The sequence below is a fragment of the Notothenia rossii genome, assembly GCF_949606895.1.
Source record: "Notothenia rossii genome assembly, chromosome: 1".
In the NCBI taxonomy this organism is placed as follows: Eukaryota; Metazoa; Chordata; class Actinopteri; order Perciformes; family Nototheniidae; genus Notothenia; species Notothenia rossii.
In genome coordinates this window covers 78,775,944-78,800,649 of record NC_136912.1, presented here as the reverse complement: position 1 = coordinate 78,800,649, position 24,706 = coordinate 78,775,944, and the positions used below count along the sequence as shown (strand labels likewise).

The 24,706-nt window shown below is 39.6% G+C and overlaps 4 protein-coding genes across 5 annotated transcripts in view; 3 read left to right on the top strand and 1 right to left on the bottom strand.

Annotated features, from left to right (window-relative positions):
* Positions 1-2,825, top strand: part of LOC307042239 (homer protein homolog 3-like) — a 43,584-nt gene extending 40,759 nt beyond the window's left edge. Inside the window, exon 10 of the mRNA XM_079686033.1 lies at positions 935-2,825. Within this exon, the coding sequence (XP_079542159.1) occupies positions 935-1,120 (186 nt within the window). The 3' untranslated portion in view covers positions 1,121-2,825. The remainder of the gene's footprint in view (positions 1-934) is intronic.
* Positions 2,826-4,960: 2,135 nt separating this feature from the next.
* On the bottom strand, positions 4,961-6,790 carry uba52 (ubiquitin A-52 residue ribosomal protein fusion product 1). The gene is made up of 5 exons (XM_079654896.1): positions 6,743-6,790; positions 6,202-6,313; positions 5,713-5,799; positions 5,451-5,553; positions 4,961-5,116 (listed from the first exon to the last, which is right to left on the bottom strand). The coding sequence occupies exons 2-5, from the start codon at positions 6,302-6,304 to the stop codon at positions 5,023-5,025; spliced, it is 387 nt and encodes a 128-aa protein (XP_079511022.1). The 5' UTR covers positions 6,305-6,313; positions 6,743-6,790; the 3' UTR covers positions 4,961-5,022.
* LOC307022199 (uncharacterized protein) lies at positions 6,308-12,045 on the top strand. Its single transcript, XM_079654859.1, has 9 exons — positions 6,308-6,433; positions 7,905-8,577; positions 8,814-8,923; positions 9,662-9,750; positions 10,123-10,223; positions 10,749-10,870; positions 11,088-11,277; positions 11,353-11,438; positions 11,772-12,045. The coding sequence occupies exons 2-9, from the start codon at positions 8,058-8,060 to the stop codon at positions 11,898-11,900; spliced, it is 1,347 nt and encodes a 448-aa protein (XP_079510985.1). The 5' UTR covers positions 6,308-6,433; positions 7,905-8,057; the 3' UTR covers positions 11,901-12,045.
* Positions 12,046-13,885: 1,840 nt separating this feature from the next.
* On the top strand, positions 13,886-24,495 carry arrdc2 (arrestin domain containing 2). 2 transcript variants are annotated; one of them, XM_079654884.1, is made up of 8 exons: positions 13,886-14,038; positions 14,815-15,069; positions 21,206-21,423; positions 21,524-21,626; positions 21,727-21,983; positions 22,097-22,259; positions 22,721-22,887; positions 23,096-24,495. In XM_079654884.1, exons 2-8 carry the CDS (start codon positions 14,817-14,819, stop codon positions 23,147-23,149), a joined length of 1,215 nt encoding a protein of 404 aa, XP_079511010.1. In that variant the 5' UTR covers positions 13,886-14,038; positions 14,815-14,816; the 3' UTR covers positions 23,150-24,495. The 2 variants fall into 2 exon arrangements, with proteins under 2 accessions (XP_079511010.1, XP_079511009.1); XM_079654883.1 differs by lacking the exons at positions 13,886-14,038; positions 14,815-15,069 and adding an exon at positions 17,067-19,659.
* Positions 24,496-24,706: the final 211 nt, after the last annotated feature.

Genomic DNA, 24,706 nt, shown 5'->3' with positions numbered 1-24,706 from the left:
TGCATTTAAGTAACGCTGGACTGTTTTTTGAGATACCAGTGCTTTACTGGTACCTCCTCTGAAGCTGTTCCAAGACGGCTGCTGCTGCTAGTTTTATCTGCTCCAGTTTGAATTGGCAGTTTTAGTCATTGTTAGTGTATGCATCAGTACTATATAAATGTTCATGTTCACAGAATACACAAATACTTCCGATAAAGATTAAAGGTGTGTAGACTTACACTAGGATACATTGTACTCATGCTACACTAAGCTAGCCGATATAAACATGCACAAATATGTATACCCTAATTTTGAGTATTGATAATCAGTGTACCCAAGAGTTCAATAGGGGAACCACGCAGGTAGGAGAAAAGCATTGACCATAGCACATGTCATTTTTGAACACTCATCCCACTTTAACATTTATCTGCATATTGTTAAGTACAGAGCTGGCAGATATAGCAGCAGTAATCAGGGTATTCCAGGCTTACATTTGTAGACATTCTTGACCAGGGTGGTTTACAATACAGCTCTGTAATGTACATCCCAAAACCAAATTCATTATACATTGTTAAGAATTCTGGTTGCAGGTCAAAAGAATTCAAAGAAGGAATGCAAATTGAACACCAACCCATGCAGACAATATATCCATATCTCCATGCAGATGTATAAAACTGTACTAACAACTAGGGATGCCAGCGATATTCGATTTTTCGAATATTCGTTACAGTCTCCATAATCGAAAATTATTTTTAAAATTTTATTTTATTTATATATATTTTTTATTATTATTTATGTTTCTCTTTTTTTTCCTGGCTTAGTTTCAACCAAAATATGGGGGGAGGGGGGGGCGGCGGTGAATAATCGATTAATATTCGCCAGTGCTGTCCGATTTTCGAATTTGATCATGGTCAGTGTCTGGCATCCCTACTAACAACAGTTCATGTGTGTACAGGATCTGGAGAGACTCAACAGCGACCTGGAGGGTCGGGTCCAGAGTACTGAGAAGACGCTGGCGTCCAGCCGGGAGGAGCAGAACCAGGCGGAGGTCGAGGTCCAGCGCATCATCGAGGTTCTGGACGTCAAAATCTGCGACCTGAACGACTTGAGACAGAGCCTGGCAAAACTCATCGACAAATAGCCACAGCTGCGGTCGGGTTGCATCTCCACAGTCAGCTCTGGTTCCAATCGTGGCGCTTTGATTTGTGTTTTACTGGTTTATCAGGAGAGCAACAATCAAAGCACTATGGAGGAAGTTTTACTGGTGTTTACCTCCATGGATCTGTGTTTATAAGATCAGTGCAGGTAAACAGCAGGTATCAGAATCCTCTTTTAAGGTGCTATGTGCAGAATAAAACAGTATTGTGACATTAATACTGGAGCGTCGGTATTATTATCATAAACAGTTGACAGTGTGGTTCAACTTGCTACTACAGCTTGTTTCTCTATATCCTTGATCCTAGCTGCTGCATGTCATTTAACCCCTGAAGAGGATAAAAGGATTTATACACCAGGTTTTTACTCTTTTCACTTTCTGCCATCAATGAACACTCAGAAAGCTGCTTTCCATCAATTATCTCCAACAGCAGCACTCTCCTCTGTATGATGCTATAGCAGTCCAGCGTATTCTGTCAGTATCTGACGGTTTACAATGAGAAATGCTGAGTAGATGCTCCTGAATGGTCTGAATTGTTTATGGTAATTTTACTGATGCCCCAAAGTACTGAGGTAATCATTTATTGATATCAAAACATACTTAAAGCACCTTGAGGAATTAAACCAAAATGAATTCTGTGCTTGCTATTTTGCAAAAGTAGACATTTCGTACCCGTTATTCAGTTTTTATGTGATGTACTGTATCTTTATTTAATACAGAGAGGGTGATCCACGTGTATGAGTATATTCCTTTACTGAATTAAGTGGCAGAAAAACTAGGAAAGAAACAAAAAACAAGTTCCTGACAGTGTTTATTAAAAGCCAGCAGTGTGCCGATTTCCTGCAGGGACAGTAAACCTGCAGTCCCAAAACATCACACGTATTAAAACTTGAGATGGTTGAAAAATAAAGGTTTATGTGCAATTACATTTTAATACCTATATGAATCATAAATATTTGATCATAATTCTGCACCTCTGGTTTATAGAAACAACAATAAAACTGTCCATAAATGTTTTGTTCACTTCAGTTTGGCAGAAGTCTTAAACAGCCCAAATCTGAAGTGAGCCCTGTGTAGATAACATTTATAGATATGTATTTTCTCACAAGGTTTTGTACAACTCAAAAGTCACTGCAAGTAATAGAAATGTCTACTTTTACACAGTAACAACTTTGAGTACAGTTCATGTTGAGGACACCATTCATGAAACACTGTGGAGATGTACCCAGGAAGAGTGAGGTCATGATAAGCACACATCGAGGCAAAACAAACCTGAATAACTCCAGCTCCAGTTGACCATCAGCAGACTGGACTTGCTTCACACCAGCCAGAACAAAACAAACTAATAGATTCGAAACATTACCCAAATGTGTCCTGCCATTGTACAACCTTTTTTCTCCATGTTTCATAAGGACTGCTCTTTTCTCACCACTATATTCTATTATTCATGGTGGGTTACTCACTGTCAGAATGGGAAATTGGAGATTGCTATCACCCAATTTTCTGCTAAATTCAAGCTGCTACCGGGTTGATCAGCATTTGAAGGAGAGGTCCAGACATGTGGCTGTGGAAAGAGACACTACTTTCCCACCCTGCTGAGTTGAACCTGGGGCTACACTTGATTATGTTTGTGCCAAGTTTGTTTTGTTTACATGTGTTAATGTCCACAATATCATCCGGTTCTACTTTATGTACATGTTTTTCTTTGCTCAACACTAACACTTACCATAACAGTAAAAATAACCCGCTGAGCATAGATCACAAAGAGAGCACTGCATGAGATCTGAAGAAGCCCCGTAGCTACCGAGGAATCTGAAGCTGCTTGTGTGCACAAAACTTAGCAGGCTTCAACCTGACAGTGCTCGAGATAAAAAGCACAAATGCAGTAGTTTTAGTAAAAAGGTACTCAATTCAGTTGTCTTTCAGCTTTGTATGTGAACCTCTGATGCACAGTATCTATTGATACTCCCGATGAGTTATTGAATACATCATGTGACGTAATATACTGTAGGTACAAATAATGTACAGCTCAATATGCAGTAACTGCCACAATCCTACTAACATGTCAACGTGATGGTAATATAATAAACTACCAGTTAATGCACCAGAACTCTTTAATTACCGTAACCTGCAATTATTGCTTTTAGGGGTTGTATCATAACTGATGGTTTATTTATAATGACACTGTTTAATATATAGTTTGAGTTGGATTTCCTGTCCTACAAGATTGCACAAACATATCACATTTACTGTCCTAAAATCAGTACTGGCAGTTAATGTTATTTTCATCAATTTGACAAACCATCTTGGAGTTCTGACATCAGCTGCTACATGTAAGAGTTATTTAATTAGCAATAATGTTTTTAGCTTAGATGACTGATAATAGTTTACAGGTTATAAGACCTCTGTAAAGCCTTTTTCTCCTCAGTTTCAACAACAGAAGTGCTTCTTCACAACTGGTCCACCAGATTGACCAGCCTTATATTAAGCATGGAGAAATTGTAGAGGCCATCGCCTCCTCTGCACGAGCTCAGCATGGTTGATGTCACAAACACTTTGCTTCAAGGGCCTTATTCCAGTGTATCACTAATGCACAATAACACTGTGTACACAGAAAGGGAGCTCCAGGCTGCGACAGCAATTTCAGTAATATTGTAGGTTTCAAAAAAGTTTAAGAAGAAATCTACAGAATATGAGACTATTCAGGGATCTGCTACTGATGTGCATTATTCTATTTCAATATGGCTGCCCTGGATTGCATACATGTTGAAACCCCTTATTGAAAGGGATAATGCATTCTGGGAAATGCAGAAATCCGTACCACAAATGGAGGCAGGATGAGGGACATTATAAAAAGAAATTGTAGAATAAACAGAATGTTTTAAATATCGGAGTGGATTTCTTTTTATACTGTATACACTGGAATGAGGCCTTTAAAAAACAAAAGCTACAGCTTCAAAAGAAAATGCAGTACCAAAGATGCACCTGTCATGATAAAGCCACTTAACTGGAAAAAACAAAACTTCATCTCAGATGTTTTAAGTCGAACTTGTTCTTATAATTGCTGTCTCTACATTTGACATTTCAGTAAGACCCAAATGACCTCACGTTGCTTTAGTTAGTTTCATTGAAATGTTGGTCAAGAGGAAAAATGGGTCCTTCAGATGCCGTTTTGATCTTTTATAAGAATAACTAAGCTTGTGGAGAGCATGTGTTTGTATGGTACAATATTTAGAAAATGTGAGATGAGTTCCTTATATTTGTATAGAACTGTTTGACATTAAAACCCGGTCATGTAAAGTCACTGCTGTGGTCTTTGGGAGGGGAGGGCAAGGGAAAAAAAGTCCTTTACTTGCACTGTGAAGTGTTCAAACTGACCTGCATTGTTAGAAATGCATTTGGACACTTGTTACTTTGCTTGTGTAACTTGGTCAGACAGAAACGAGATGTACCATTCTGAGTGCCGGATTGAAACCACTCTTTACCAGCACTGTGCCAGAAATCTTTTGGAGTGCACCCATTGTTAGTTTAGACCTGAGCCAGTTCCAAGCAGCAGGGTTACTGAATTACCCAGATAAGAGGGTAAAAAGACCTTTGACAAAATGCTGCTAAATCATCCTTACATTTTCCTTTGGAAACATTTGGCAAAAGTAAAAAGAAATGTATTGCACCAATTGAATTTGTCTAAGTCAATCTGGTTACTTTCCCCATGCAGTTTATATCACCTTGAACAGCATTATGATCCTGTATTACACACGTGATTTTTACTAAACCGAAAATATACAATTTCTCCCCACCACATAAAAATACACATCAGACAAGGAGCACCATTTTCTCACATTTATTTTAACACAAAATGGCATAGAGAGCCGATTTAGTTCAAATGTCTACTTCAGCTTCTTCTTGGGGCGAAGGTTGTTGGTGTGGCCACACTTCTTCTTGCGGCAGTTGACGGCACGGGGGTGCAGACGGGCATAGCACCTGTAAAACAAGCATTCAGGAGTCAACTATTAAGTAAAATCTTCTGAACCAACAATCGATCATAAAGTCATAAAGTGGCAAAACTGTTGGATTTTCCAATTCAGCCAATATTTACAATTAACCACAACAACTTGCAATCAAACTACTCATCCACCTTTTTAATTTGTGAAGTTCATCACTTAATTAAAACTGAATAAAACTGCACCCAAACCACACTGCTTTGGGTGCAGTTTAAAGTGTTTTAGTCAAACCCTATTACTTCACAGTAAATAACAGCAGCATTGAACGCCAGTTGATTTAAATAAATACTTAATGATTTTTTTTAAGAACCTACTTGCGGCAGATCATCTTGTCGCAGTTGTACTTCTGGGCCAGCATCCTGAGAGAAGGCTCGATGATGCCTCCACGCAGACGCAGAACCAGATGCAGAGTGGATTCTGGGGGATAGTTCAATAAAATTGATGTCAAGCTCAAGTTGTCACATCCAAAGACAGCACAACAGAAAATCCTCTCCACTTTAGCATTTCACAAAAAATCCTTTTACAGTTTATACTTTTAAAATAATAAAACATGGATTTACACAAAGCAGCAGTTACCTTTCTGAATGTTGTAGTCAGAGAGAGTACGTCCATCCTCAAGCTGTTTGCCAGCGAAGATCAGACGCTGCTGATCTGGGGGAATTCCTGAAAACACAATAACACTTAATAACCAATTTACCATGATCAACCATTTTATTTTAGTACTGGAGGCAAAGTGCCAAATGGTTTAAAATACTGTTAGCTGTACTACAATTGTTTATTTTAATGTCTCATCAATAACACACTTATTCCTGTATTTAAAATTACAATATTGTTCTTTGAACTAAATTAATTAACAGTTTGACTAATGGTGCAGGGATTTAAATTTGCCATTATACCAAGTCTACTGGCTTGATCCAAAGCAGATTGTAACAGTATAACAGAGCATTGATCTTCCACATATACAAAACAGTAAACTAAACTAAAGCCATATGTTTTAAGTATAAGTTGATAGCCAGCAAGCTGTCAAGACCACCCTCAAGTTACGACTCAAATGTGATGCCTCACCTTCCTTGTCCTGGATCTTTGCCTTGACATTTTCGATAGTATCGCTGGGCTCAACCTCGAGGGTGATGGTCTTCCCCGTCAACGTCTTCACGAAGATCTGCATGTTTGCAGGCTGAAAGAAAAACTGAAGTTAGCTTAGTTTAGAGACGCTCACTCAGCTAACCAAACAATAACTGAGAGCATTTTTCAAGTTCACGACACAGAGACATACACTTTCGTTAACACCGAAATGGTAAGCGTTCCATCATTTTACAACCTTAATGTGAAATGTGACAAGTTGTTCGGCTATTGGTTAGCAGCTATCGATGTGTTAGCTAATGTTAGCATCAGAGTGAATTCGGTGCGGGGCCTCGCCACATGCGTACCACAAGCGTGGCGCTCAGTCACTATTTTCTCTATTTTCTGATTTCTAACAGAGGCCGAAATGCTTTATAGACATTAACAGTCGATATGGGACAACCACATACTGTTTTAATCGCATTCAAAAACTCCACGTTCAATACAATTCGATGAATATGTACTAGACAAAATGTGTACCCACCCGGCCGTTAGCTGAGCCTCAACGAAAAGAGAGCGGAAAAGGCTCAGGCTGCAATACGTCACTTCCTATTTCTGGTTTCCTTGGGAATAAAAGCCTACGAGCGATTCTTTTAAATTAAATTAAGAAAAAATACATTCAGACTTAAAAAAATAACAAAAAAGGAATATTACTTGTTATCTAGTCACTATTGCAAACATGTATAGGCCCTAATAATGAAATCCGTTGTAAATTATAACTCAAAGGTTACGACAATTATTGAAGTGACCACACACTTCAGCATATTCAGTACATTTTTTATTATTAAGATTATTACACAATTGTTTTTGTTCTTATTTTTTTTTATAAATGTTGTTATATTACTTTTAAATTGTTATATATACATGCCAGAATTATTTTTCACAAAATCGAGGGCGGCAGCGAGAAGTGTGACTCATGCTAAGAGCTGTCACAGCATTTACACTGTGCGCATTTGTGGCTAATTAAAGAACAGATAATAGGCTAGGTTTTGTGTTTGAGCACCTACGATTATATTCCTCTTCTTTCTGAAAGGGGGTTCACTAAAATACCCCACAGCAGAAGACCTATCCTTCAGTGACAGGTCTGGACCCCTATCTGACTGACAACTGCTGTTGTAAAGTAGAGCAACATTGTGAACATGCACGATGCATTTCGTGAATTTATAGTATGTCCAGCATAGAAAGTGTATAATTTCATTACATTTTATATAAGATTACATTTAATTTGCAGGGTTCTCTAAAAAATAAATGTCCATATTTAATTTGCAGGGTTTTCTAAAAAATAAATGGCACAGGCTATATAACGTGCATGTTAATAAGTATTTATTTGAATGTGGTGTGATATATCATATATCATATAATGTGTTTTTAGATGGCAACATTTAAAACACTTCCAATGAAATTGCATTGCTCACTCATTTGCTAAATGAATAATACAAGTTGATATTGTAAGTGTATCTAAGGTAATTCTGAATTATGCATATAACTGTGTAGTTACACAATTAGATCCCCAATTACAACCAGAAAAATGTATTAATTTCTGGCAAGATTATTCCTCGAGTGAGAGCATTTGTTTGTGTTAACCTGGATAAAATGTTACTATTGAATAAATGTGTATCCAGTCCACTTATTACATTTGGCTATAGGTAACTGGACACCTGACAGCAGCAGCAACAGTATCAGCATCATCATGTTCCATAGCACAGAGGTTTCCATGGTGAGGCATTGCAGCATTTTTCACTTGCTGCAGAAGAAGATGGCTAGTACAATAATTTAATGTGGCAGTGGTGGTATTGAATATGTCTGCCGTGTTGAAAACACTGATCCAAGGCCGTCCTGTGGGCAAAGACTTCTTCCTGTCTTCCAATATCCCATTTCTGGACAGGGACCGCCCGGATGCATTCTCAACACGTTTTCAGGAGGAATACAGGCCTTTTACTTCCAAGAAAGCAGTACCTTTTAGTCCACCTACAGCTGCCCAGGTGGACCACAAAGACTTGAGGCACATCAAGGAGTACCGGACAGACGCAAAGGAGTCCTACCATGCTCACAAATTGCCACAAATCACCCGCATCCCAGCCTGGACCATGCTACAGACTAACTTCAAGATGCAAACCGACCCTGGGGAGGAGGCTTTCCTCACCACACATTCCCAGAAATTCTGCCTCCAGCCTTTCCAGCCCCCTCCCTCTCCTATCCGACAGATAGAAACCCCCAAGGTGATCCAGCATGCAGAAAAGCTGCCAGAAAGCACCAACCAAGCCTCCTACACACCACACATTTGCTGTCCTGTTTTAAAAGCCTCAGCCAAACATCTGGGTAAGTGACAACATTAGTTATTTATTTACGATTTTGTGAATACAAAGTTAAATACATATTTGAGTATGGATTCAGTGTCAAGCCATATTTGATTGACATGAACATGAATACAAACCCAGTTAGAAATGAACTGGCAACTGTGTTGAAACTACAAAAATAACAATGAGAATAGCTGTGTGAGTGTTTACCTATGAATTCCGAAGAAAGAATGCAATAATTAACTTTTTTCTCTGTAGCAGAGGGCTTTCCCACGATCAAAGGGGACAGGCGCCATCAAAGTTTGCTCTCCCAGTACAAGAACAGCTTCTTGGGAGCCTGGAGCAGAGCAGCTGTGCCTGTGGAAAAGGTAACAGCAGCAGTGTTGGACATGAGCTATCAAAGGAAACACTGCATGGCTTGAATGAAAAGACTCATACGATGGTTTTAAAAGTAAAAAAGAAAATGTATTACACACATTACCACATTTGATTGGAAACAAGTCTTCAAACTGTACCAAAAGTCTTATTTTACTCACATTCAACTCACTGTTAGAAATTTCCTTCAACATTTTTTACATTTAAATTCCCTCATAATATCCATTTTTAGGGGAAAGTTATGAACTTTTTACACCACTAAAACTATAGTCACTATAGTTACTTTAAAGATTAGGATTTTTACATTCAAAACACATAATCAGCATATCAAATATCAACTATTTTCACAGGTTCAGTTACACAGCTCAACGTTTTTACATCCGTAACTATGCAGATCCCTCTGTGTTATACTGGTTTAGGCACAGGAGTAGGTTAAGAAAACCCATCGAATGTTTTATTATTCTGTTTTTTAAATATAACTAGTCATCTTTAACTACTCAGCAGTTCCAGGGAAGCTGACTTAGGTTAAACAACAGACTGAATAAAAAGGGTAAAACTGAATGCAGCACAAATATGTGCATCCTAAGTGAAGACTCTATGACCTGAAGTACCAGCAATGTCAGCTTTGAGTATACAACAGTGCCAGCAATATGGACCTATTTATGAAGCTATCCGTGAAATGGGTGTTATAAGCACAAAACTATGAGAACTTTTACAATGTTTTTCCTCAGCACTCCGGAGTGGCTATGGGTGACCCTGTGAACATCGTCGAGAGAGAGACGACCCACGCTGCGTCATTCAGCCGGCCCACTGGCTGCAGGTCTGCAGTCTTTTTGCTTCTCTGGAAAAACTCCCACCATGGGACCCAGTTAACATCCTAAACACACCAATTTTATGTTAAATTGACCATTGACCAAATTCACAAACTCATGAAACCATTGCTGTATAGGGCCTTTTGTCATCCTTCAGATCTTATTTCAGACATTTATTGCTCTCAGTGCATAATTTGGCTCTTGGTGAAAACATTTCACATTTCAGTGACTCAAAGTCCTCAAAAAACTAAAATATATAATAAAATATTACATTTTAGAAATAATATTGCCAATCTTAGAAGCTCAGATTATCGTGTGTTGAGTTTCTTCTAACACAAATATAATAGCATATGAAAGGAATTTCTTTGATTTTCATTCAGCCCACCTGTGCTGACGACGGAGCGTTTGAAGCTCAGCCTTGGAAGTTTCTCTCCGATATGGTCGTCCACAACCAGAGAAGCCTTCCCTCACTACAAGATTGGTGAGATTTAATATCCAGATAGGTTTTTGCCCCCGGGGTTTCACTGTTTCTATCTGGCAATTGAAATCTATTACCTATTTTACCACAGTGAAGATCCCTTTAGCCCATTAAATAATTATTTGGAGCTTTTAAATGTTACTTGTGGGAGGCGTGTTGCGCAGTGGGTTAATGCGCTGATCTTCAAATCAGAGGATAGCAAGTTCGAGTCCCACTGCAGTCAGGATGTCTTTGTGTCCCTGGGCAAGACACCTCACCCCAAATTGCTCCTGTGGGGATTGCCCACAGTATTGAGTATGTAAGTCGCTTTGGATAAAAGCGTGTAACATGTAATGTACTGTTTGATCTCAACTAGAAAATGGTAAAACAGCTGGTGCTTTTTCAGCAATTGTTTAGCACATTACCTTCATGAGATACATTTTTGTTTCCAGGGTATCATCAGAATGAACTTAGGTAACTCAGAAGATGTGTGTGTGCACAGTGCATATTTCTAACCATTTTTACGATTTGCAAATGTGTTTTACCTAGAAGATCCAGTTGTTGTGACAAAGAGGAACGAAAATTACAGTTCCTTGCCCAAAGGGGACACCGATACCCGCCGCGACAAAGAGAGGATGTCTGTCACGACCAACAGAACCTCTTTCTATGATGTGAGATAACAGATGTTCTACATCCTTATTTGTTTTTGTATTTATACTCATAATTGCATTAATCATAAAGATAAAACAACTTTTTCACTTCAGGTACATTTTGACCTTTGTATTCCTATTTCTTTAGACTTTGAAGTAGATTTCATGCAGTAAGTTTAAAGTGTTATGCAGTGATGCTATTGTGCCATATTGTATAATACTGGCTGTTCCCCTGTAGCTGAGCCTAACAGCGCTTCCAGTTCATGTACCCGGAACTGACCTGATGACCAAGAGCCACGTACAGTTCGGCCCATCCCGTCTGTCGAGCATGTGCTACTCGACCACGGCCAAAGAAAACTTCAGCAAACAGGATGGAGAGCGGGCCAGACCAGCCATCCCGCTGCCCAGCAACATACTGAGTGGCGCAGGTGATTGATCAGTTGCATTTGTGTGTTTGAAAGGGGGTAAATGAAGATATTAAATGAGTTTAAACTGTTTTGCAGAACGTGACTTGAACCCCAGCACCACCAAGTGTGATTACCTCCCTGTGAAGGCCAGCAGACGGACACCTTTTCCGTCACAGCAGAGGGTGAGAGGTCACAAACTTAAATCCAAAATGCTACCACTCACCTGTGTAATTTTATTGACAGAATCAGCAGCGTGGTAGATCCATAATATTTGTTTTTAGTTGTAGTAACTGTCATAGCAAATAATAATGTTGGTATAGTTAAAATTGCAAAGAGTGTGTTAGCTAAATAAGTACCTCCTGCAGCAGTTTATTTAATAAGTAGTTTGCACATTTTGACTGCTAATGCTCTTGAGAATTTGGATGTAATGCATCCCAGTCTCATGTGATTCTTTTTTCCTGCATAACTCATCATAATGTTATTATTTTGTGTGCTTCTCTTTCTGATAATCTTAGAGCCACCTCAGGTTCCCGCTGGCCCATCAGTACTTCCGCACCATCCACAGTGAAGAGTACACTGCCAAACCGTTTGTCTTCCAGCGTCCCTGCCTCAGCCAGTTAACCACCAATTTTGTCATACAGTAACTGAGAAACACACCTTGGTGCTCTTGTGCTCTTCTGTACTTTTTTGTCGATTAATAATCATAATTTGAAACTCAAAATCACACTGTTCAGATGGGCATGTACTCTGCTGCACAAACAATAAAACATTAACAAATACTACACAGAAGGTCAGGCATAATGTAATACTAAAAAGACCAGATTGAGCTTGATGAAAGCTGTAAATTGTAACACAAATATATTTTCTCTTATCATCAACCTGATCAAAGAAGTAATTACATTTAGCTTCTTTGTTTGACTAATTGAAGTGCCTCCAGACATCCAAAGTCAACTAAATATTCTATTGGGGAAAAAGGATAGGGATATGTAAATAAGCTACTGTCATGTTTCTTATATTTCCAAGATATCTTTGAAACAACCTTAAAAAGAGGTGTGATATTACATTTGTGTGTAGAACTTAAACACTGATCCTGTGAATCACAGCTCATCAGAACGTGAAACTCCCTCCACTCTGTCATTATCCCTAATATAAGTGGTGTGTGTTTTTTCAATGTTTGAGCTAAAAAGATAACTCTTCACCCAGAACAGTACAGGTTGCATCAGAGTGTGAAATGTTGAAGCACTGTGCAAGTGCAGCTTTAGCAAGCTAGGTGGCTAAAACATTAACCAAAGCCTTGCCTGTCATATTTAGGCCATGGAGAGGTGACTGTCCTACTTCTACTCTGTTTACACTGTCAACACTAACTTCTAAAAAGAAGGTTAGCTTCTGTGTCGTAGAAAGATTTGTATCCCCTCCTTAAAGGATGATTGACCACACAGATTTCTGAAAACAATCTGTGTTGTAGCAATAACACGGCCTTGACCCAAAGATGCAGGCCCTGCTGATAAAAAAATTGGCAGGCAAGCAGGTCTAAATAAACTGAATCTGGAGTTCATCAACCAGGTGAAAAGGCAGCATTCTCGGTTAGGAGCTTAAATATGAGCTGGCAAAAAGCTTAGGTCCAAGAGGTACAGCTGCAACAACATGGTTAAGTTAAGTATCCAGAATCGACCAGATACGTCTTGTTTGATTTGCCTCTCAGTTATGCCAAGAGCCATGCCAAATTAAGATAGATTTTCAGCCAGATATGTTAATTTAAGACCAAGTTTATGACACTTTCATGTTTAATTAACTGAATTAATGTAGTTTACTTGTGCACCTGGTCAATTGAAATCAAATATTTTTCAATGTGTAAGTATGAAAATGAGGAAAAAGGACATACTTCTGGATCATACCTATGGCCTTGCTGGTTTGAACGATACTGCTATAAACGTTTGACCAAGATACATGCAAAGGTCTCAACAGAAATCTTAACAATATGAGCACAGTATAATGTTATTTTGATACAATATCATAAGTTAACGTCACAAAGTATATGTCTTACTGCATTGCCAGTGATTTGATTTATTCACCATAGGAGTTTTATTATTAAGCTAATTGTTGCTTTCGAGTACTAAGGCACGTGGTTTAAATAAAACAAAAACAAAACTGAGGTGATTCAGACTTGTTCTCAGATGTGTAAGCTTTTTTTTAGTCTTACTACTGTTTTTGAAAAATTCAAGTTTTTATAAATTGTATTTATGATAGTTATTTATTTCATCACAGACGTGTACGATCTGTACTTTATCAACAGTTTGCATATTGACCATAGGGTTGACCATATAAATAATGACAAATTAATTATAGTAAATTACCAGTGATTAAAAAGTTTTAAACGCTAAAAAACAAGCTGCCTTCAAAATAAAAGTATACGTCAAAAACAGATGGAGTCAATCTTTTGCGTATTTATATCACTACTTTCTATGACATGATTCCTATATGCCACATTCATTCAATATTCTGCCCATATACAAATCTACGCATAAACCCAAAAGGACAAAGGGTGAAATCAGGTGAATTAAGACATGCTTTTAATTTGAAGGGTCTAACCGGAACCTCACCTTGTGAGGCTGAGTTAGCTGACGTGCAGTCAGTCCACGCTGCTCTCCTCCTCCTCCTGCTGTCGTTATAAAGGTTGGGCTTCCTCTGAAGTTGAACACCCAGTCGGAGTGAGCACACGTTTTGTTTTTTCTACCGTAAACCTCGGCTTAAAGAGGACCTCTACGTTGCTCCAGACCTGTCGGTGAGTTTTTAAAAATAATATAGACGTCAACTCAACGTGCACCACTCATGGGCAGCACTCTATCTATAAAACGTAGTCCCGGATCTGAATCTTGATTGGCTGAAACTAGTCCTCAGCCGTTTATAAAATACACTTAAACAAGCACTGCCGAAAATATAAATGTAATTAGACTCACAGAATCATATTGATATAACTTAGAATATTATATTAATGTTTTTTTAAATGTCATAAAAAAATGGCATGCTACTTATTTGATTACGAGTCGTGAGTCGTGACTCATAATGGTTTTATTTGTTTATTAGTTAAATGTAAAATATAATTTTCATTTAAAGAGGCTAGTATACTGTCATTATTAAGTAATCTCTTTTTCCGCAGTATTTTTTTTAACCACAGAACAATAAACAGTGTTTTAATTTGTTTTACATTTTGTAAAAACAACAAACAGATTACCCAGCATTAGCTACTCTTGGGCTGACCCTGGCATGTCTGCGACCCTTAACAGAACCACCCAACCCCATCCTAGGAATAAGATCCCTCTGATAAATAACAACACATTTAAAATATATTCTGTTACTTTCCCAATTATTTGTAAAAAGTTAATAAAGGATTTCATATATAGGCCTATTATTTGCTTGCCCTTGGTCCCCCTCTGACTATTTGCAGTGTGTTTTTAACAGCAATGGAAACCAATTCCCAATACACACATCTCTACTATACACAATGGGTATTTCTTACATCTCCCAACCTTACCAAACTCTTTATTGTCTCCACTCCAGGAATGACGTTGAACAACATAAAGTCTTTCAAGCTGGAGCTGGATGGTCCAGCTGATGCAGCGTTCACCGGAGGGGAGCTGGTGTCCGGCCAGGTGGTCCTAGAGCTCCGCAGGGACACCAGGGTGCACTCCATGAAGGTGCAGGGTCGAGGGGTGGCCATGGCACACTGGCTGGAGAACCGTGGCATGAACTCAGTCTATAATGACTACACGTCCAAGATCACGTACTTCAGAAAGAGACAGCATCTGATTCGAGGTCAGTGGTAAAGGCTGCAGATATATGGTTGATAGTACTCTTTGTGTTTATTTATATTCACTGTGTTTATTTATCAAGATAACCACAAGTAAAACCCAGCTGATTTGCTGTAACTGTCGTGTTTGGTAACAGGTAACCTACTAAACTTGCCATATACTGTTTTTAATTGTGTCCTTAATTTCTATATTTTGGGTTTAGTTTTTTTGTAATTTAGCAAAAAGAAAAGCAATTTATTAGAGCTAGTTCAGTGAAGAAAGCCAATCCAAAAGCTGTGCGAAGGTGACTAAATAAACTATTGAGTAGATGTCATCCCCTATTGTATTAGTGTTATATTCTTGTAAGATATCATCCATCTTTTTAAAGCTTTGCTGTGATATACATAGTAACAGAACATCAGCATGTATGGCAGCTGGTGGATGTAAAAGTTATCTTTCTAAATTGAATAATGTGCAGGAAAAAAATGCTGATATGCTCTTTCATGTGCCAGCTGGTGGCCACTGTATCTTGTAGTTGCTGAAGTTTGCAAAATCAAGCCACCTGGGCCAAATTTGTTGCATGGAAACCTGGGAAAAAAGTCGACACTGGCTCATCCAAATGCATCTGCCAAATAACCTAATTCTAATATTAATCACAAATCCATTAGTGCTGAGTTCAGATAAACACTACTGGTTAACTCAGTTATATGTTGGACTTAACATTCTAAAGTGAGAAATGCCCTGGGCTTGGAAAGCACAAGGCAGCTTAAAATCAGACCGGCAGAGAATATAGGCCACAGAAGGTGAGTAAATAAACTGTAGACAGTGGTTACTGATTTATACGATGCTCTGTAAACAGTATCCCTGGTTGTCTTCAGTCTGATTGGAAAGGTAAATAAATACGAATGGTGGTGATATCTTGGATAAAACAAAATGTGTGTTGTTGCTTTAGCAGAATGTTCAAACAAGTTTCAAATTGCAAATAAAGGTGCACCAGGCAGGTTTTCTATTTTAATAGGTCAATTTCAGCTGAAATCACACACCGTAGTTGGTTGTAAGAGGGACGAGACGCATCACGTGTAAATGTATCATTGGTGCTCGAGTTGACTACCTGAACTAGCTCACAGGCTTTGCCCAATTGATTATCCATATTTTTAAAACCATTTATAAAGAATGAAATATTAAACATTTCATTTGCCAGTTACTATCAGTAACCAGCGCTGATATTTTTAACTGGTGCAGAAAAGCAAGCTAACTATTTAACTTTATAGATCACCAGTAATCGACCGTTTATCAATATTTACATTTAGTGTTAATTTATCTATTATTTATCAAGTAAAGGTTGGTGTTGCTGTGGTTGTTTTGAGAAAATTGCTTCAAGCCCTCTGATTGGCCCATTGAAACAAGTAACCTGATTTGCCAATTAAAACAAGATATTTGATTGATTAATTGAAACAAGCCATCTGATGGCCAATTGAAACATGGCAATTTTATGATCCACTACATCAAGACATTTGATTGGTCTATTGAAACGAGCCATCTGATGGCCATTTGAAACCCAGCATTTGATTGATCCACTACATCAAGACATTTGATCCACTACATCAACACATTTGACATTTGATACGGTTTACTTCCAATAGATTTTCTTGGTAGTCTCTACATGTTACATATACCTACCATATTATATACATCTAGGACAAACGCACAACAGGGACTGTGTTCTAGATGGCGCTGTTGAGCCTTTTGCCATGACCATCATCCTGACCCCAGACCCTAATCATACGGAGAAAAGCTTCTGTTGCTATGAAACAATAGAATGTTGAAATCAACAATATTATTTCTAAATCAAGTCTGTTTCTGGATTGTGGACAGGTACCACCATTAGAGAGCTTAAGGTGCTGTCAGTGTGTTTGTGGTCTGAGCTTTAAATGTCTTTCAGACCGACATTCTGTAGACCAATGTTGTCTATAGAATCTGTGAAGGAAATAACAGTGCCTTTTTTGTTTTTACAAAGCTTCAGCTTCTCATGTATGTTTCAAATCCCTTGAGGAAATAAATCTGTCATATTGATGTTTTGTTTTTATGTGCAAAGCAATAGGATAAGCAGTACATTTTATGTTCAAAAGAAGAAAAAAGGATGCTGTGTTTGGTTCTATTTACATGGGACATTAAGTTGTGAGAAAGTGAAAGACAGGGTGAAGGAAGGAAAGAGTAAGGGCCGGGAGCTATTTGAAAAATGCAGCTGTTGCCGCGGATATTAGGAAAACAACACGTGGCTCCCCATGGCCCGTCCTCCTCCACCAGACAGCTGCTGCTCTCCATTCATTTTACAACATGTTGTTGCTTATACCTCAGTTACCTTTCTGTGTTTTTTGTAAATATTTAAAGCTTTTTTTCCCCAGTATCAGAAAATAATTTGGTTTTGCATTCAGGAGTTCAAGTTTAAGAGCTGAGATTTGGAGAAAAAAAAGACATATCTCTCATGCAAACCCATCTAAGAATAACACTTTATCATGCCCAACTTTGCTCTTAAGTATGTAGTGCCTCAATGTTAATATTTTGTAGCAATGTAGCACACTCAGCAGTAGCTCTTTTAGTGAACAAAGAGAAATAGATGAATGAATATGTTCACTTTAGTCTGCAGCAGTAGGAAAGGGCCTTCAGCCATGATTAGGGTGCTCATACTGAGTCATCTGCATAGCTGTAATGTTTATTAGGCCCAAAGTTGTGTGTAGACACCCACATGTTCATCTTATCAGGTCCCAGGCAGGGAGACAGAGCCAGGCTGCTGCTCCCGGACACCAGCAGGTGGCGTGCTGGGCTGTATTTCTCCCCAGGTCAGAACTTTCTGGATATCATTCGGGAGAAAAACACCAGTGATGCAAATTGGACAACTGACCTCCCAAAATGTCATAATTCTGCTGCTTATTTCACCAATTGTACTTGAGGAAAGGAAAAGCCCTTTGTAATTTCTACTTGTAATCTTACCAGCAAGGAATGAATTAACAGTGAGGAGATTCTAAGTTGGAAAGCTCTTGCAAATGCCTAACTTGATTATTCTTCTATTCCAATCTACTTTTAAGTCTTTTCCCAGAATCACACACAGTTCAGTTCAGGCTGTGTAAAAACATTTCCTTACAGCTGTGCACATTGCCTCATACCTAGCCAGATGGTGGCACTGGAGAGCCAACTTCTTGCTCTCAGGGAACAAAGGAGAGTAAACAACTTTGTTTTTCTCAGACCAGACTTGATTTTTGTTGCGAGGACTTTTAAATTGAATGACAAGACTAACCCAGTGGGGAAACGAAGCAGTGTTTGTTTGGTTCATTGATTGCAGTATTTGCAAGAAAAGTCCATTTGCTCCAAATTGTCTTTGTTTGCAACTGTTGAAAGTGACTTTAATGTGTTGTGAAAAGGCTGGATGGGTGCTATGATTCATTACACGTTGCATACATTTTCGTTATTCTGGAACATGTCGTTTTTTCTGTGATGTATGTGTTGTATGCTTTTATCAATCTATCATTGAAGTTTGAATGACTAGTACAGGGATCTGCTGGCATAAATTGCATAATATTGTGCATAGCTTTGTGTTTTCCATATGCTGTGTAACGGTATGTCAAAAGTGACATAGAAGAAGTGGAGTAAACAACTTTGGTCCAGAATGAAACTATTTTTCTCTGAGCTGAGCAGGGCGGATCTCTGCCAGAAGGAGGCATGATCAGAGCCTGTTTTCTTCGAGAACCTGTAACCATCAATCACCAGCAGGCCCTGTTTTCCTCTCTGCTGCCTCCACATGCTCCACACCCAGTCTCTATGTTTATTATGTTGCCTTCAGGTTCAGCGCGGAAACTTGATAAGTGAGAATTTTACTATAAATCTAAGTTCTCAGGGCTGGACTCTCAGCTTATTTCACTCGTCCCACACAAAGTTTTTGAAAGTGTGATTACTTATGGAAAAAGCTGCTGCAATGTTTGTTCTAACTCCAGATCTCCAATTGAAACTTTCTTGATAAGTTTTGTTGTTGATTTTGACCAAACAAAGTAGCCAAATGCAGTTGGATATCCCTTTTTACAAGTACAGCACTGAGAAGTCTGTACAATGGAGGAGCTCCTGAAGGCAGCATCAGCTCTCCCTTACATAAAACAATCCCGCCCACTTTCTTAGCCTTCAAATAGGGCTGCAGACTGAAAAGCACTTCTCAGTTTGAGCTTTAAGCAAGTGACTACAATTAACCTGCAGTCTGAAGATCCACTTCATAACACTTTTGATATACTGCGGGGAGAAGATTAAGTGAATCACTCACTTTTGCTTTCGAGGGGAATTACATAGCCTGCAAAAATGATTTTCGGCAAGTTAAAAAAGTTTGACATCGTCTTCGACTCTCCGGAGGTGGACTGTCCTCCGGTGTTCAGCAGCGGGGACGTTGTGTCCGGCCGGGTGGTGCTGGACCTGTCCAGGGAGAGTCGGGTTGAGTCCCTGAAGTTGCACGCAGAAGGATTCGCTAAAGTGCATTGGACCGAGTCCCGGTCCGCCGGCTCCAGCACCGCTTACACCCAGAACTACAGCGACGAGGTGGAGTACCTGAACCGGAGAGAGGTGCTGCTGCAGGCAGGTCAGTCCGTTGTGCAGGCGCGGGGATGGGGGGGAACCTGGAGGAGCATCCTCTCTGTAAACTTATCAAAGTGTCGGCTAGCATGGGGATCCAGACCTCTCATTGAGCAAATGCCAAAAGAATGAAACGATAGCAGTGGTGTTTTTGACACTGGTCTAGTTGTTTGTTTGCAAACTGGGAATATTTGTTGTTATGATTTAGAATGAGACTTTAACGGATCATAAACACAGTCTTGCTTTTTTCTGCTGCAGTCAAGTTGTGACTTGTTTTTGTAGTGCAGTTGTTGTTTTCCTCACATCTGAGATGTTTTGTTGGCTATGTCTTGGTTTTTAAACTTGTTGCTGTTTTAGATGCACAATTGACTGGATCATTTAATTATTTGTGAAATAAGTCAAAATGAAGTTTACCTGTTTTTAGGGAGCCTTAAGAGATTGGGTTTCTTTTTTCATGGCCACTTCCTTGAAGAAGTATAAATCCAGATTACAAAAAAGCTCAAAAGATATACTAAGGGATATCTAAATCATTGTATGTGACTGGTAGCTATTTATTCTGCAGTAATGTTTTTTTGCCATAACCGAAATATATTTATATAAGTATAAAAACATTACAATATAAGTTGAGAGGAACAGCTGCTTTATACCTCTTTCTCAATGTGAAAACATCTGTTGAACGAAATGTTCTTACACTAGAATTCTCCTCACTCGAAGAAACTCCTGGGTTGTTTTTCTCAACAGCTATGTGGGGGAGCCTCAGGTTTCTGCCTTCATTCATTGGGCACAGAGTTGCTCCAAGTGTCGACAGGAAGTTTGAAGGGTTTTTTTCTGGTGTGCACAAAACCATACAGCAGAAAGCTCAAAACAACCCACTTGACCCATTAAGAGGATTAAACAGGGATAGCTTTGTTATTTAAATCAAGAAAGACACAGTAAAGTGTCACAAAACACGTCGAGTCTGTTAAACAAGAACACGTGTTCCTGGACCTGTGCAGCAGGAAAGAGGAAAAAAACAACCACTGAGATGGCTATATAATACAGCTTGAGGAAAACATGTTCACAGTCAGCACAATAGAGCAGGATCCGCCCCTCTGAGCAAGCACAGAAGCCTTGTGATTGCATAGAAAGAGAAAGAGGGATTTCTATTTGAACAAGAGTCATGCTTTTAAAGACCTATTTTTACTTTCCCAGAAAGTCAACCTTTTCTAATCAAAGTTTGAACTAGTTTCTAATCAAACAGTTTTATCAGCACTTAGTTTACTTCTTCAGATGAATATACTGTAATGTATTCTTGTGACTCACCTTACTCCACATTTACTAACACATTTGATAATCAATCCCAGTAAAGTTTGAGAAACTTTTCTTATTTAATAGGGCTGAAATCAGTATAACATTTCTTTATGTATGCTTTATTACACCAACACAAAGGAATTGGTTATCTAGTAATTGTTGTCACTCTAATATCCGGTACTCTTGAAAGGAAAATAAATAAACCAGAAGCAAAAACAAGTGTGTGAACAGTTACTCAATATTGAATTTTCTCCTTTCCTCAGATAATGGTGAAGTTACCGTCCTTCCTGCCGGCAGACACGAGTTTCCATTCAGCTTCCAGCTGCCTGAGGAGACGCTGGTCACCTCCTTCGAGGGAAAACACGGCAGCATTCGTTACTGGGTCAAAGTTAAGTTGCACAGGCTATGGGCCACCGTCAGGAAGATCAAGAAGGAGTTCACAGTCATCGAGCCCATTGACATCAACACGCCAGCCTTGCTGGTGAGAATCTCCACCTTCACATTTTGATTGTGTCATTACACACTTAATGGTTTTCTGGGTATTTTGAGGCACTATGCTCATTTGTTTTCATCATTCCCAGGCGCCACAGGCTGGAACGAAGGACAAGTTGGCACGTGCATGGTACCGCAACTTCGGACAGGTGTCTATAACTGCAAAGATCGACCGCAAAGGCTACACACCAGGTGAGAAGCTAGCCCCTAAAGCAACTCGCTCTAAAAACACAATCTTTATGTGCCATTTTAGAAGTGAATGCAATTTCTAACATACCTTCCCTCTCCGCAGGTGAAGTGATACCTGTCTTTGCGGAGTTTGACAACTGTACCTCCAGATCAGTTGTGCCCAAAGCTTACATCACTCAGACGCAGACGTTCATCGCCCGCGGCAGCATGAAGCAGAAGCGAGCAGTGGTGGGCACGCTTTCTGGTGATATTGTAGGAGCCAGATGCAGGGAGACGTGGCACGGCCGCGCCATCAAAATCCCACCTGTGGGTCCCTCCATCCTGCAGTGCCGCATCATCAAAGTGGAGTACATGCTCAAGGTGAGTCCAGTCAACACTGGCTTAATTTCTTAGGAATGTGAAAGTTATATTCCCTCTTTTCATGCTGCACGTTGCAAAGATGTCACTAAAAGCTCCTCTTTTCCTCACACCAGATTTGTGTTGATGTTCCTGGGACAACCAAGCTGTGCCTGGAGCTGCCTCTGGTCATAGGCACCATCCCTCTTCATCCCTTCGGCAGCCGGACCTCCAGCGTCAGCAGCCAGTACAGCTGCAACCTGGAGTGGCTCCGCATGGCCATCCCCGAGCAGCCTGAGCGTAAGTGTCATTTATTACTGCACTGATTTTCACACAGACATCTGTTAGTTAAAATGGGATTGAAAACCCAGTTCTTAAAAAACATTTTTTTACACAAGCAAAGTAAAAAAGCAAGTTAAACAGTGTATACTTTCCATTTGCTTTTTTTCAAGAAATATCAGCTTCCAAATCATTGAATTGCTACTTCTCGCTTTTCAAAAGGCTTTTCTAACTGTTTGTGGGCCTGCTCCCTTTAGATGTTAAGATCGCTGACTGACAGATGCCAACATGTATAAACAAAGATTTAGATTTAGCAGAGATTCATGTTGGATCAAAACACTGTTTGTCAGTGCAGAAGGCAGCAAATGTTAAGTGGGTTTTCAAGAGTCTTAACTGCACTGATGACTCAGCAGCTTAGTGTTTGAACCTGTGTAGTTCTGTTCAGTCAGACCAGTGGGCTAATCCTGCTTCTTTCCCTGCAGCCCCTCCAGAGTACAGCTCTGTGGTGACCGAGGAGGAGGCCGAGCAGCGCAACAATGCAGCGGTTCCTACATCGCAACACGCCGAAGACCTGAGTGGGATTCTGGAGCGCCCCCTCATGGCTTTTGTCCAAGAGTTTCGCTTCCGACCTCCGCCGGTGTACTGCGAGGTGAGTCACCAACTGCTGGAAACAACATCCACCTACAACCAGGGTTCTCTCAGTTTAATTGGCATAGATAAAGGCTTAGAGAGAAGTATTTTTTGTACATATGTCAGTGGGTGTAGGCAGAATGTATCACAAGGCTAAAGGTTTTGCTCAGAGAAATGCCTAGTTAGCCTTCATCTTATGTTTCTTTATTTCCATTTTCTGCCATCAGGTTGACCCCAACCCTCAGCCCTTAAACATGAGACCTCGCTGCATGACATGTTGAACCATGAGCCCTGACTGAGCGTCAAGCGACCTAACTTAAAGAAAATAATCAAGAGATTTATCTTCTCCTGGATTACTGCTCTCTGATGATGGCACCTGATCCCACTGAGTGTCGTGGAGAGAGACTGGAGCCTCACGGAGAGTTCAGGAGACGGAGCTCACAGGAACTGGATGTGTGTGGACGACTTCGTTTCACTTCCATAAAGAAAAGTGGACATTTTCCGATTCTGTTACAAGAAAAAGAACTACTCCAAATCAGTTCCTGTTCTCCCCAAGTGATTTATGGCTCCTTTATGAGAAGCAAGCTGTAAATACCTCCCAATCAATGATTCCCTCATGTGAAGCGAATTTTGTGATTTAAGGAGTTTTGGACATATTTGTGGGGAAAGATCACTTAAATTGTCAGGTGGAGAGTTGAAATTGCAACTGGTGTTCAAATGTTCTAAAAAAAGCACTCTTTATAAGATGATTTATTGTTGTCCTCTTTGATAACGGTACAGAGAAAAGTGCAATCTTAACTTTTCAACTCTCCTTGTCCTGGCAGACTCAGCAGATCTTAACAACCTACAGTGCTATGCATTGTGTCAGTCATCAGCAGGGAGCCTGTGATGATGTCTACTGTGACATACTGTATTTGAAGGTGTGAAAGTGGATCAAGTCAAGAAAGCAGTTGTAGATGTACTTTATGCATGCAGGTCACATTATGTAACAGGGAATAATAAGTCTGCCTTAATTAACTGCTGTCAAAGATTGTATGAGAGTTTCAGGGAGTTGTTCTCTCAAAGAGATTAACAGCACTGAATGTATTCTTCAATAACTTTGAACAAAACGGTTGGATTGTATGTGTATGAATTCCAAGAGGTGTTGTGTTAAGGCTTAAGGCACTGAAGTGTCAGATAGCTGTGGTTGTTGATCAAATAAAAGAAGCAGTTTGTGTATAGAGCTGCAATACGTTCATATATTGGCTCTCCCAGCTGCTAAACCAAAGGAGGAGGAGGAGACGCTGAGCCACGTGGTCTGGAGCTTTTGATGGGAGCCAGATGCGTTGGTGCTGCGGGGAGCGCTTTGTGACGCCTAAGCAGAACACAGTGCTCAGCGTGCAAGGCCAGCCTTAAACTGGAGATGCCACTGAAATGTCTGGACAAAAATCATTCCAAAAACTGACCGGAGGATTATGTGTTCGTTCCTCAACTTCCAAAAAAAACTGTAAAAGTATGAACAAAGTCTTAAGGGTCAGCTGTGCGACTTCTGTGGCATGCACTGAAATATATTTTTATAGAAATTGTTTTTACACAATCTTACCAAAGTTTTATAAACTTCTTTTCTAATAAAAAAAGATTAAAATGATGTTTGCACTCAGTGTTTCTTTCAAACCTTGACTGGTGTGTAAACTACACACGTCTGTTTAGCAAGTTGCGTGCCAGTGGATTGGTACATCATGTTCAAGAGTGAGTCAAACTGATGTTTGCCAAGGGCAGGGTTCATTGGAGAAACAAGCTAGAATCAGAAACAAGCTAGAATAAGAGGATATGAAACAATAATTACAGACTCAAGTTGA

Coding starts and splice junctions, on each gene's coding strand:
- uba52 (XM_079654896.1), bottom strand. CDS start 6,304: ATGCAGATCTTCGTGAAGACGTTGACGGGGAAGACCATCACCCTCGAG. Junction 5,800..6,201: donor AAAGATCCAGGACAAGGAAG/GTGAGGCATCAC, acceptor TTGTGTTTTCAG/GAATTCCCCCAGATCAGCAG. Junction 5,117..5,450: donor GACAAGATGATCTGCCGCAA/GTAGGTTCTTAA, acceptor CTTGTTTTACAG/GTGCTATGCCCGTCTGCACC.
- LOC307022199 (XM_079654859.1), top strand. CDS start 8,058: ATGTCTGCCGTGTTGAAAACACTGATCCAAGGCCGTCCTGTGGGCAAA. Junction 9,751..10,122: donor AGCCGGCCCACTGGCTGCAG/GTCTGCAGTCTT, acceptor ATTTTCATTCAG/CCCACCTGTGCTGACGACGG. Junction 10,224..10,748: donor CTTCCCTCACTACAAGATTG/GTGAGATTTAAT, acceptor TGTTTTACCTAG/AAGATCCAGTTGTTGTGACA.
- arrdc2 (XM_079654883.1), top strand. CDS start 19,386: ATGATTTTCGGCAAGTTAAAAAAGTTTGACATCGTCTTCGACTCTCCG. Junction 21,627..21,726: donor CCGCAAAGGCTACACACCAG/GTGAGAAGCTAG, acceptor CCCTCTCCGCAG/GTGAAGTGATACCTGTCTTT. Junction 21,984..22,096: donor AAGTGGAGTACATGCTCAAG/GTGAGTCCAGTC, acceptor TCCTCACACCAG/ATTTGTGTTGATGTTCCTGG.